General features: G+C 49.4%; 6 protein-coding genes across 6 annotated transcripts; 5 read left to right on the top strand and 1 right to left on the bottom strand.

Moving 5' to 3' along the window:
• AGABI2DRAFT_194066 (hypothetical protein) lies at window positions 1–271 on the bottom strand (the record flags this gene model as incomplete). The annotated part of the gene is made up of 1 exon (XM_006462978.1): window positions 1–271. A coding segment is annotated over exon 1 (231 nt), but the record flags the coding sequence as incomplete, so codon positions are not given.
• Window positions 272–647: 376 nt separating this feature from the next.
• AGABI2DRAFT_194065 (hypothetical protein) lies at window positions 648–3,078 on the top strand (the record flags this gene model as incomplete). The annotated part of the gene is made up of 7 exons (XM_006462977.1): window positions 648–1,716; window positions 1,762–1,920; window positions 1,970–2,158; window positions 2,213–2,332; window positions 2,385–2,500; window positions 2,552–2,726; window positions 2,779–3,078. Coding segments are annotated over 7 exons (1,987 nt in total), but the record flags the coding sequence as incomplete, so codon positions are not given.
• Window positions 3,079–3,313: 235 nt separating this feature from the next.
• Window positions 3,314–3,588, top strand: AGABI2DRAFT_194064 (hypothetical protein). Its single transcript, XM_006462976.1, has one exon. It carries the CDS (start codon window positions 3,357–3,359, stop codon window positions 3,546–3,548), a length of 192 nt encoding a protein of 63 aa, XP_006463039.1. The 5' UTR covers window positions 3,314–3,356; the 3' UTR covers window positions 3,549–3,588.
• Window positions 3,589–4,132: 544 nt separating this feature from the next.
• Window positions 4,133–4,727, top strand: AGABI2DRAFT_194063 (hypothetical protein; the record flags this gene model as incomplete). The annotated part of the gene is made up of 1 exon (XM_006462975.1): window positions 4,133–4,727. A coding segment is annotated over exon 1 (522 nt), but the record flags the coding sequence as incomplete, so codon positions are not given.
• A 1,471-nt stretch (window positions 4,728–6,198) lies between these two features.
• Window positions 6,199–7,879, top strand: AGABI2DRAFT_119847 (hypothetical protein; the record flags this gene model as incomplete). Its single annotated transcript, XM_006462974.1, has 7 exons — window positions 6,199–6,483; window positions 6,532–6,569; window positions 6,624–6,976; window positions 7,032–7,250; window positions 7,313–7,434; window positions 7,488–7,641; window positions 7,695–7,879. The coding sequence occupies 7 exons, from the start codon at window positions 6,199–6,201 to the stop codon at window positions 7,877–7,879; spliced, it is 1,356 nt and encodes a 451-aa protein (XP_006463037.1).
• Window positions 7,880–9,443: 1,564 nt separating this feature from the next.
• On the top strand, window positions 9,444–11,497 carry AGABI2DRAFT_194062 (hypothetical protein). The gene is made up of 12 exons (XM_006462973.1): window positions 9,444–9,755; window positions 9,806–9,850; window positions 9,901–9,960; window positions 10,017–10,029; window positions 10,082–10,185; window positions 10,246–10,324; window positions 10,383–10,526; window positions 10,580–10,801; window positions 10,853–10,896; window positions 10,951–10,997; window positions 11,052–11,297; window positions 11,351–11,497. The coding sequence occupies exons 1-12, from the start codon at window positions 9,495–9,497 to the stop codon at window positions 11,415–11,417; spliced, it is 1,332 nt and encodes a 443-aa protein (XP_006463036.1). The 5' UTR covers window positions 9,444–9,494; the 3' UTR covers window positions 11,418–11,497.
• The last annotated feature ends 403 nt before the right edge of the window (window positions 11,498–11,900 follow it).

The raw sequence follows: 11,900 nt of genomic DNA, 5'->3' as shown, positions 1-11,900 counted from the left end.
TGTACACGAGATCCTTGCGGAGCTTGTCGACGCGGAGATCGTCGGGATCTGCGTTCTCGGGCTGGTCGTGGGCGTCGGCCGAATCAAACAGAAATTCAAATGCCTCGCCAAAGCCCTTGCCGGTGTAGAGGTACTCGAGCTCGTTGGAGAAGAGGGCGGGGTTGATGGAGGTGGATATGCGGAGGAGAGAGGTGGTTGGATTGGTTGTGGACGACGGCGAGGCGGGTCTCATCGGCGACGGGCTGCGGGAGAGGACAGAGGGCGGGGTGGTGAGGGACACAGCGGACGGCGTCGGCGAAAAGGGCTGGCGAAAGGAAAAGTAGCGACTCTGGAAGCTCGGCGGGGCGCGAGCATAGACGATGCCTGCCAATAAATGAGGTTTATGACTTGGGTTAAACAAATAAACTAACCCTTGTGGCCCCAGACCTCGCCGAGGACGTCACCGTCGTCGTCGTCGGCGGTGAGCTCCCAGACGACATCGGGAAAGCGGTCCTTTGCAGAGCGAAAGAGCTGCTCGAGGTTGTCCTGCCAGACAGCAGTCGACGCTTTCGTTGCCTCGGCCAGGCCGGGCGGGGACGGCGTGGCGAGCATTTGGGAAGAGGAGGAGGAAGAAGAGAAGAAGGAGCCACGTGACGACCCTCCTCTGCCATGCTCCAGTTTGTGCCCTTTGCGTCGCTCGTCCAGCCCGCCTTCTGGCACGCCCTTGCCGACGTCAAGATCGACCAACTTAGACTCTCCGACGCCCCCATCGACATCGCCGCCACCTATGCCGTCGGCAGATCCATCACCGACAGGGAGACCGGCCAGGCCATCGATCTCGGCTGCACCCTCTCCGTCGGCCCAGACTCCTTCCACCCCCGGCCTCTCCCCTCGGCCGTCGTCGCCCCTGGTGTGCTCAAAAACTTTAACACGATCGAGGACTTTCGCGCGGCGGACAAGACTGCGCTTTTCAACGCGCATGCCGACAAGATCTGGACTCACATCCTCGCCACCCGCGATACCACACTTCTCAACAGTTTCTTGTTGATTTCATTTGCAGACCTGAAACGATACAAATACTACTATTGGTTTGCCTTTCCCGCCTTTGTCGCCAAGCCCGCCTGGACCCTCGCCACCGCTTGGACCACCCCCGACGCCCTCCCGCTCGCCGCCATCCACGCTGCCCTCCGTGCTCGCCCTACACTGCTCCCCTATTTCCTCGTCCACGGCGCCCACATCGCCCCTGTCGAGGACTATGCCTCCTTTTTCGCCGCAGTGCCCCCCGAGGAGCAGACCATCGCCTTCATCGACCCCTCCGCTGACCCCGCACACCCCGGCTGGCCCCTCCGCAACCTCCTCGCCTACCTCAGAGCTCTCTACCCCGACTCTACCTCCACTCTCCGAATCCTCTGCTGGCGCGACCTTGACCTTTCCCCTGATGGCGTCTTCAAGTCCCTCTTGGGCACCGTCACTGTCCCTCCCAACCCACAACCTACCAGCACCTGTCCATCTGCCCTCGGCTGGGAGAAGAATCCCCATGGAAAACTCGTCCCGCGCGTCGCCGATCTCGCCCCCATGATGGACCCCACCCGACTCGCAAACCAGGCCGTCGATCTCAACCTCAAGCTCATGCGCTGGCGTATCCTCCCCTCCCTCGACCTCGACAAGATCTCTTCCACCCGATGTCTCCTCCTCGGTGCTGGTACCCTCGGATGCTACGTCGCTCGAACGTTGATGGTATGTTTTTTCTCTTATCTGATAATCAGTTATTGATCCCTTCAGGGTTGGGGTGTCCGCACCATCACCCTCCTCGACTCGGGTCGCGTTGCCTTTTCCAACCCTGTCCGCCAGCCTCTCTTCGAATTTGAAGACTGCCTCAACGGCGGCCAGCCCAAAGCAGAATGTGCCGCTGCCCGTCTCAAAAAGATATTCCCTGGCATAGTCCGTGCCCTATACTCACCTTGGTTTTTTCTCTCACCTCCTTCCCCAGAATGTATCCGGCCATACCCTCGCTATACCCATGCCCGGTCACCCCATACCCCCAGCCTCCATCGACCAAGCTAAAGCAGACGTGGCCAAGCTAGAGCTTCTCTTTGATGACCATGACGCCATCTTTCTTCTCATGGATTCCAGGGAAAGTCGATGGCTTCCCACACTTTTGGGTGCTGCTAAAAACAAGGTACATCAACTCATGATCAACACATCCTCATCCCAACCCCTTTTTTTCCTGTAGATCGTTTTAAATGCAGCCCTCGGCTTTGACACTTTTCTCGTCATGCGTCATGGCCCCCGCTCAAACCCCACCCAACGCCTTGGCTGTTACTATTGCAACGACATTGTAGCACCCGCTGACGTAGGTGTCCCTTTTCATCCCTGGTAGTCATCCCCCGCCTCATTCTGTCTAGTCGCTCACAGATAGGACCCTCGATCAAATGTGTACCGTCACTCGTCCAGGCCTCGCTCCCATAGCGGCCTCAACCGCTGTTGAACTCCTCGCAAGTCTCCTCCAACATCCTCAGGGGTGATTTTAATCTCTCCACATCCGAGGAACCGATTATTGAAACTCAAACAGCATAAACGCCCCCGCCCCTCCCCTCAATCAAGAACTTGGAAAAGTAGACGAAGATGATGGCACAAGCAGCGTTCTCGGCTCTGTTCCTCACCAGCTCCGTGGTTTCCTCGCCCAATTTCGAAACCTACAACTCGTAGGCCCCGCCTATGATAAATGTACAGGCTGCAGCGAAACGGTATGCGCCACACGCTTACATTCTTTTTCTTCGCTTACCTGTAGGGTTATAGGTTCTCCAAGCTTATGAAAAAGACGGATTCGATATGCTTCTCAAAGCGTTCAATGATCAGAAATACCTTGAATCTCTGACCGGTTTGGATAAACTAGGTGATGACGCAGTCCTGGAGAGTGTCGAATGGGATGAAGAGGGAGATGAGGAGGATTTCTAGAGGTTGTTCAAACTCCCCATTTCCGAGGGTTTTGCGTTCCTGTAGATCACCCTCGGAGAGTATTGATTGTGTACTTATCGATATCTTTGTACCCTTTGTTCTTGTACCCTTTTTACTGCCGCACTGTTGATTTGTCGTTGTTCCGTGGGTGCCCAGTTACTTGGTATAGTCGTAATGCCGCTGTTACGCCGTCCCCCCCGAGGGGATTACTGATCATGTGACGAGTCTTCTTACGCCCCTACAACCACTGGTACCTGGGTTAAAGACTCGCGGTAGAGGCAAAGTGGAAAGAAGGTCAGTAATTTGTCGGCTGTCAATCCGACTCGCACTTTCCAAAAGAGAGAAAAAAATCGGAATTTTGTTTTGCAAATGGGGTGTACTGACAAAGGTTCACTGTTGGTTGCATGTGATATGTTGGCATGAGCGTCCCGCGGAAATGGGAGTGGAGGAGAGTTGCCGCGGCAGTGAAGATGTTTGATGCCATCGATGGCTGGTTCTCCTTGGAGGACGAGGGATCCGTGATCGGTCGGCAAATACACCAATGTTTTTGCGTTCTCGTTCCGGTGGGTGGTGTCCTCGGCACAGCCAGGGTCAACCTTATCTGGGGTTAATACCTCGATATATATATATATTATGTATGTTCTATGCTCTCGCTTCGCAGCACCTTCCTCTTTCAACTCGATGAGACCTCCTGTATGTACCGTCGGTAAGTCTCTTAATACACCCGCGGCGATTCGATTTTCACCTTGTGTATATAATAAAAAGCCCAGCGCACCCCGATATTCACTACGACTACGATGCCCAAGGTACTTTGTTTCCCTTCCCCTCGTTTCTCTCCAGCTTGTGTTCTCAACTCCTACTCTTTAGGACATTTATCGACTCAGACGTGCTCAACTTATTCATTATCCCAGAGCGACTCGACCTTTGGGTCCCATCACTCTCCTCCCTTTAGAAATTCTCACACATGTCTTCCTCTCTTGCGTTCAAGATGAGGATGACCATAGTCCTGATGTGCCCCTTATTTTGGGACAGGTCTGTTCTTCGTGGAGGAAACTGGTCCTTAAACTTCCTCAGTTATGGACGCATCTCAGTATCAACCTGACTGCACGTACCTCGTTACCAGCGGCCTCTCCCTTCACATCATCATCCTCATCATCACAACAACCTCGTCTCTCAAAATCACCCGAGGCCCTCGCTAATTTGGCTAACCTCTGGTTCGAACGAGCCAAGAATCAACTTCTCTCTGTTACAATTAACCTAACTGCAATGAACGCAACTGCCGTTCAAGACGTTTCTTCGTCGCTCGTTCGACCCATTTTATCCCATGCGAAATCCATTCAACATCTCTCTATTCACGCGTCCTCCCATACTCAACTCGCGCACCTCTTTTCTCGCTCAGATGTCGAGTTTACAAATCTAGAATCTCTCTCTCTTTCTCTCCAACATGCTGCATCATCATCATCATCATCATCTCCCATCACCACTTTCACAAATGCTCCTCGGTTGACCCAAGTCTTTTTCGATCTGAATGGTTCCCCACCGTCCACATCACTGATTCATCTCCCTTGGGCCCAACTAGAGCAATTCAGCATGTCCGGAGCAAGCCTTCTCCCTGCCGATGAATGCCGGCTTCTTCTTTCCACCTGCACAAATCTCCGAAAAGCCTCGGTATGGATTGATGACGACTACACCCAATCCGACGAAAAAACTCCCACAACCCTCCTTCCCCACCTCACCCACCTCTCCCTCTCCTTCTACGGTCGCCACGAAAAAACCATAAACACCCTCCTGACCTCTTTTGATCTCCCTCATCTCCGACATCTCCATTTCTTCTCGGGCTTTATCACTCTTCCTTTCATCCCTCCTGTCACTTCTCGCCATCTCGAAACAGTATCATTATCAGGTGTAGACGTATCCGCGGCTCAATTGGAAAATTTGGCTCTGGTAGCTTCTTCACTTTGTTCGTTGGCACTTGATTTGCGATATTGCAGTGGTGAAATTCCTGCGATAGCTAGCGTGCTCGCTACCGACTCTTCTTCTCCTCTCGTCTTTCCCTACTTGTCTAAACTCTCCATCTGGACACGACACATCTCCCCCAATTCAGCATCCTACGCTCAACTCATTCGCTCACGGAGTCGTAATCCCAATCACACTCCATTCTGTCTAGACGTGTATCTCGCTCGTCAACGGCATGGTATCTGCTCTTCATCCTGTTGCTCAAAAATGACTTTATCATCGTCATCTTCAGTGGGGAGTTCTCAATTTGATAACATTTTATCTCTTTTCGATGTTTGTGATAAAGCTACCGGTGTGGTTTTAAGAATCATGGACGTTAGACCCGATGAGGGTATCAGCGAAACTTCCTTTTTTTAAAAGATAATATATCTATCCACATATGTTTTTTTTTCTTTTCTTTTAATTTTTGGGTTTTATCCTAGGTGTATCATTTTCTTCCCCGAAGCCTGTTGTAATCAAATATCTTGTACAATCCGGCAATTATGCATGCCTCCCCACCCCATTCGTTGTGTTTCAAAACCTGAATAAACGCCAGGGACAGTAGAACTAGCGAAGGACCGCGTAATATAAACATATAAAGTATTACTCGGCAATCATATATCATATCCTAGGGTCGTCGTGGTTTTTGAAACTTCCCGCACATTGCGATTTACCGGATTGAAAGAACGAGGATACAATACCAATGGGGTTTACGATTGCGCTATCAGAGCAGAAGGTTGTCGTGGATCGCCGCGGACCCTGTCCTACTATGTTATCTTTGCGGTTTTCCTCTTCGTAGGGAGTGTGTAGCGTGAGGGCTTGGCCAGTCAGGCTACTAGTAAATACATGCAATCAATATATGTACTAAATCTGTGTTTGGTATAAGAAGAGAAAATAAACAAGTAGATACATAGCTAGGAAGATGTCCGTCGCTACAGAGTGTCGTGCTACTTTTAGAGGTGTATTATGTAAGTCACGCAAAGAGGACGTTTTACAAAGTTCAAATTTCAAACTCTACCATTTCTTTTTCCAGCAGAGCGGTGTTCTGCTGCACTGGTCAAGGGTTCAGGATTTCTTCCCAAAAGACCAGACTCCCCTCAGTCAACTCAACTACTTAAGTTACGGTCGACCCTCCACGCGTCAGTTATTTTTCATACCCCGCTGTCAACTGGGACCCACAAACAACCCCCTTGGGAAAACAACAAGCGTGGTTGAATGAGTGGTTCATTTGGGTTCTCTCAACCTGCGAAAACGCCAAGTCCTATTATGAACTTTATCGGTAAAGTACGTCCTGGGCGCTGTGTGCTCTCACTTCCCAGAGTCTTTCGGCGACCGCTATCTTTCAGCAAACTGGCGGAAAATACCCCACAAAGAGAGGCGCAGGCTTTCCTGGCGGAGCTCAAGGCGATTGATCCCAAGATTCTGGCGACCTCCATGGGAGGTGATGAGCCTCGGGAGGAGCCCCTTCTCAAGACTTTCGAGGAGGGTTACGGATATTTTACCGCTGCTGCAGTCAACCGCCATATCCGTCATTATCAATTCATCCGCAAGGTAAGGCTTGCAGACTTGCCTCTACCAGAATTTGATCGTCTACGATAGTTGGGCTGGGCTAATTCCTCTTCCGTATGGCTCGCATTGTGAGAGTCCATCACGCTTCTCCGTTATAAGGAAAACTTTTTACATCGAATTAGGAACAAGGAGGTGAAGCCTAGGACTTTTGTGGCTATAAAACTCTTGACTGGGCAGGCTTCTGCGCGGATCGCCATGAACCATTCATCTGAATATGATGTGTTTCGCAAGGTGGAGTATACCAACCCTCAGAGCCCTGGATTCAAACACTGTTTAACCCTCCAACATTGCTTCATTGCTGAGAGTGAAGCTGGCCAACATATATGCCTCGTGACGGAGCCCTTGAGCTCAAGCCTAGCAAATCTACAAGAACCTGGGAAGAACCGATACGCCTTGCCCGTTGCCAAGCGGATAATAAAACAGGTTCTTCTCGCATTGGACTACCTTCATCGTGAATGCGGATATATTCATACAGGTAAGTCGCGTTCTTCGATACTTGACCACACTAACAACCAATTGTACCGGCTAAGACATCAAAGCAGACAACGTACTTGTATCCATTGCTCCACCAGTGCATTCTCAAATTGAAAAATTCGTCCTCGAAAACCCCTCGGTTGTCTATGGCCCTCCGTTGCAGTTGAAATCGGCAGAACTACCGGTCTTCTTTTCGCGTTCGCAGCCACTTCCGTACTTTGAACTTGGGGGAAAGCTCGAGGATATCTCTGTGCGTCTGGTGGATTATAGTGAAGGTGGGCATTACACCTCTTCTCACTCGATCAACTCGACCGTCATGTGAACAATATGTCAACAGCAACTCCTGCTGCCCAGCCCGCCAGAGACACAATGATTCAACCGCCCATTGTCCGCGCTCCCGAAGTGACACTCAAATACGCCTGGACGTCCGCCGTTGACATCTGGTCAGTCGGCTGTCTGGTACGAGTGTTAGATATGCCTACATCGCTCGCTTGAAACTGATTGCATCTTAGTTATTCCAACTTCTGACAGAACATCACCTCTTTGGCCAGGAAAGTGAATACTCACACGAAGCCCATTTGCAGCTAATAGAAGAATATTTGGGGCCTTTTCCACCTGAATTTCTCAATGAGTGCGAGGATCAGGGAAAGTACTTTGACGACAAAGGTAAGAACACCTCGTTCCGACACACTCGTTTCTTTCAATCAAGATTCCTCCAGGCTCGCTCCTTCATACGGACGGTAACTTACAGCCAACCCCCTTTGAGAATTTTTTTCGGATACTCCAAGTCTTGAATGAAGATGAGATCCCCGGTGTTACAGGTTTCATTCGGAAATGTTTGACTTTGGATCCAAGATTGCGGCCCACTGCACAAGAGCTCCTTAATGATGAGTGGCTGAAGTAATTGTCGGATCATTTTTGTCAAGCATGAGTCGCAGTAGGAAGTCTTTCGGGAAGAAGCAGTCGGTCTGATTTTAAACAGTATAACCGAGTTACGTAGCTGTTGAGAAACAAAAATATCAGTAACTGAGAATTGTTTTTTCTCTTTGTGTTGCTGACTCTAGCGTACTCTGGAGAAAACCAAGTCGGTTATGAGGAGAAAGCAGAACGAGAGCAAACTATTTTTGTATCGTCCCCGCCATCCATTAAGTCATCGCTGTTGAAAACTTCGCCAAGCAGAACTATACTTTGCTCTGTCAAACGAGGAAGTTTTTGTGCAATAACGGGTTCGCTAGGCTTGAGTTACACGAGCTCCGCCGCGAAGTATATGACCCACGTCAGTTGTCTTCACTCCTAGTAACTCCGGAAATGCAATATCGATGGAGATGAAGCAATGATTGAGTCACAGCCTCTCTGGATTGGTACAGGAGGTACCACTGTAAGCCCGGAAATGAAGATAATTTTCGATTTAAACGGTCGAACTTTCTTAGTTGCTTTCCACTGATATTTCTTGTCGTTCCAAGGCTAACACAATGGTCAGGGGTCACGACAGCCTCCTTGCGAGAAGAAGGGAGGGGAGGGAGAAGGGGCTTGAACGAAGAAATACAACAGACCCAAAATTTCTATTCCAAGGTGGTGAAGGGTACATCATGTCGCCCCAAGCGGTTCATCTAACATCTATATACTCAAGTTTCCTGGCCTTCAAGGCGCGGCAAATAAAAGAACAGCCAGCATACACCTTTTTCCCATGAACTGGAGTCACTAGACAGCTAATAAGAGTTGAGATAAAACTTTGAACGCAGTCAGGTCACCCCAAAATGCGCGCGAACTTCGACGACCTGAGTCGGCTGTCCAGGCTTCCAGTAGGAAAATCAGGGTAGGCAGAACTTTACAACCACTAAGATAGGTACGGCACGCTTATGACACTTACAATGCCTGTGCTCGTCATGCTGCTAATTCAATCATCTGATATCGCCGTAGTTTTATGGTGGAAACACTGAGGGTGCGAAAACCACGATTCATTTCTTACTGCTGCTATCGACGTGGCCCGGTCTTGCTCCACCGCGGTATTTAGGTTTACGACTGTTACAGTGGCAGAGCTTGGTGGGTGTTCGTAAAGATCCGATTTATCGCATTGTAAGCGAAGGATGGACTCTTCGAGCATGATAACCTTCAGCAGTAATTGAGCGCGGTAAGAAGTAGAGTCATGGGGGTTCAACGTTCATGTTGGGTTCTCAATTTAACATTGCTACTCAATTCACACGGCCTTTGTTCCCCGCGCCGCGCTTGTCCCTCTATGTCTCGCTCTCAGGTTGTGACGTGGTTTCGACGTGTTTTCAACGTGGGCTTCTTTCTGCTTGAATGCGAGCCCAAGAGATCACCGCCCAAAGGATAACGACATCAACTATTTATACGCGGATAAACCTCGGGTAAACCTCGGCGCAATAACAAGCTTCTTTTAATTCAGCGGCTAATAATAAGTGTTAGCATAAATATCGTACACTTTCCTCACCATACCTATCAGTAACCACAATCCAACTCAAGAATCACTTCTCACAACATATCAAGACAACAGTAACATGGAACAAGAAACCATGTCGCACCGCAAAGGCCACGCTGAAGAGCATGACATTGAAATGACGAGAATCATCTCTCAGACACCCAAAGGTAATACAGTCGAAGATCCGGCGGTTGAACAAGAAGGGGGCGACTTGAGGACTAGGAAACAGAAAAATTCAGAGAAAATCCAGTTTGCAGCTCTGTGCTGGTGTCTCTTCCTTGCCGGATGGAACGATGGATCAACAGGTCCTTTACTGCCTCGAATACAGGATGTTTATCATGTGCATCTCACCCAGCCCCGTAACTGCGCGCAACTAACCGATACACACAGGTCGGATTTACCGTCGTATCCTTGATCTTCATATTTGCCTGCCTCGTCAGTCGCCTCTCGTTTCTTAATTCTGTTTATCGCCTCACGGGTTACAGGGCTTTGTTTCTGGTGCTCTCGCAAACGTACATCTCACTGACCGTTTGGGATTTGGCAAGGTTTGTACTCCACTATGCTCACTGGACATGCTTGAGCTCACATATAAATCGAACAGACACTTATTCTCGGTAAAATTATTCATGATTACTTTTGGCCCTAATTTAAAACGAAAAAAAACAGGTGCTGCGCTGCAAATCATCGCATATGCAATGCAATCATCAGCTCCACCCTTCCCTGTATTTGTAATGGCGTATACTATTAATGGCGTTGGCGGTGCTCTCCAGGTACATAGTATCTTTATAAGGTTATAAGATACCAGCAGCTCACGACAATTTGCGTTATAGGATGCCCAGGCCAATGGCTTCGTTGCCAACCTTCGAAGCGACTCGGAAACCAAGATGGGTCTCCTACATGCTGCTTATGGTGACTTACTACGTAATTTCACAGGACAAGCCCGAGCCCTCTGACCAGTCTTTCATAGGTGCTGGTGCCCTAGCCTCTCCACTTATCGCGACGCAGTTTTCATTGCTCCGTCAGTGGTCCTTCCACTTCCTCGTATCCCTCGGCATTGCAATCTCCAACATAATAATCCTCTATACCGTATTTGGATTTAAAACGCAAGATGGTCAGCGCCACCCAACACCCCATCTATGTATATTCATGCTTATCTGTTCTCAGAATGCCTCCGGCTCCTTGGACAAGAAGTACCAGAAAAGAACGAAGATGAACAAACCTCATTCAAACAGATCCTTCGCGTTAAAGCCGTACATTTCCTCGCATTCTTCATTCTTGTCTACGTTGGCGTCGAAGTCACCATCGGAGGGTGGATTGTTACATTTATGCTCGACGTCCGTGGTGGCGGACCGTCCTCGGGCTACGTTTCATCTGGTTTCTTTGGTGGTAAGACATCTCTCCATCCACTCTAGTTTCAACATTCACGCAATTCGAAAGGTCTGATGCTTGGTCGAGTCCTCCTACTCTGGGTAAACAAAAAGGTACGCTGTCTCGTGCAAATCATTGTTTGACCCCACCTGACGAAATATACCCAGATCGGTGAACGCCTCGTCTTATTTCTCTATGCATTCCTTGCCATCGGGTAATTTATGTTGTTATCCCACCAATTCATAGAATAGCCTAACCGTTCTGCCAGGCTCGAACTCGTGATTTGGTTTGTTCCTTCCCTTATCGGAGGAGCAGTCGCCGTCTCCATCGTCGGTCTCCTGCTAGGGCCCATGTATCCCATCGCTATGAATCATGCGGGGCGCGTCCTTCCAAACTGGTTACTCACGGGCTCTATTGGTTGGATAGCGGGATTCGGTCAAGCAGGAAGCGCAGCTCTTCCTTTCATCACTGGTGTAATTTCTTCAAAGCATGGCATTCGGAGTCTCCAACCACTGTGAGTGCTGTCCGTAAAAAATAACTACGCTAATCTGTATTTCCTCTCCTCAGACTGATTGCGATGATGGGTTGCATGATGGTCTTGTGGTATCTCGTACCGTCCAAGCGTCGTGATTGATTCTTGTAATGACATCCTTAGCTTAGCTACTAAAGCATATGATTTTCGAGAAATTTCATTCCCACATGTTTGCCCCGCCAGCAGGAAAAACGCCGTGAGGCATCCGCCCGAAATATACGAGCTTTCGGCGTCCCGGCGGCATCAGGAGTGCAGTAGTATGAAGATATGGACAAAGGCTCAGCGCTCTGGAGTTGTCCTGATATTGATCACCGCCACGTGTGGAAGGTATGCAAGCTCCCTCAGTTATCATGGGGTACTCCGTCTGAACTTTCATCACCAACCTTTACCCGCGGCATAACGAATCGTGCACTCATTTCGCGTCATGCTCACGCTTCCTTCAGGCGATCCACAGATGCTGTGAGGCCAAACTCACGGTCGTCTCTTTTTCTTATCTTGACAATCTCGTAAGTTTATTCTCGTTACAACAGGTTCATCGTTATTCCATGGAATCGAGGGGTTTGTCTCTGACGTTTGCTTCAGCAT

Source organism: Agaricus bisporus, assembly GCF_000300575.1.
Source record: "Agaricus bisporus var. bisporus H97 unplaced genomic scaffold AGABI2scaffold_8, whole genome shotgun sequence".
Lineage (NCBI taxonomy): Eukaryota > Fungi > Basidiomycota > Agaricomycetes > Agaricales > Agaricaceae > Agaricus > Agaricus bisporus.
Note: the sequence above shows the minus strand (reverse complement) of the source record. Positions and strands in the feature narration are given on the sequence as shown.

Coding starts and splice junctions, on each gene's coding strand:
- AGABI2DRAFT_194062 (XM_006462973.1), top strand. CDS start 9,495: ATGGAACAAGAAACCATGTCGCACCGCAAAGGCCACGCTGAAGAGCAT. Junction 9,756..9,805: donor GAATACAGGATGTTTATCAT/GTGCATCTCACC, acceptor CGATACACACAG/GTCGGATTTACCGTCGTATC. Junction 10,186..10,245: donor GCGTTGGCGGTGCTCTCCAG/GTACATAGTATC, acceptor TTTGCGTTATAG/GATGCCCAGGCCAATGGCTT.
- AGABI2DRAFT_194064 (XM_006462976.1), top strand. CDS start 3,357: ATGAGCGTCCCGCGGAAATGGGAGTGGAGGAGAGTTGCCGCGGCAGTG.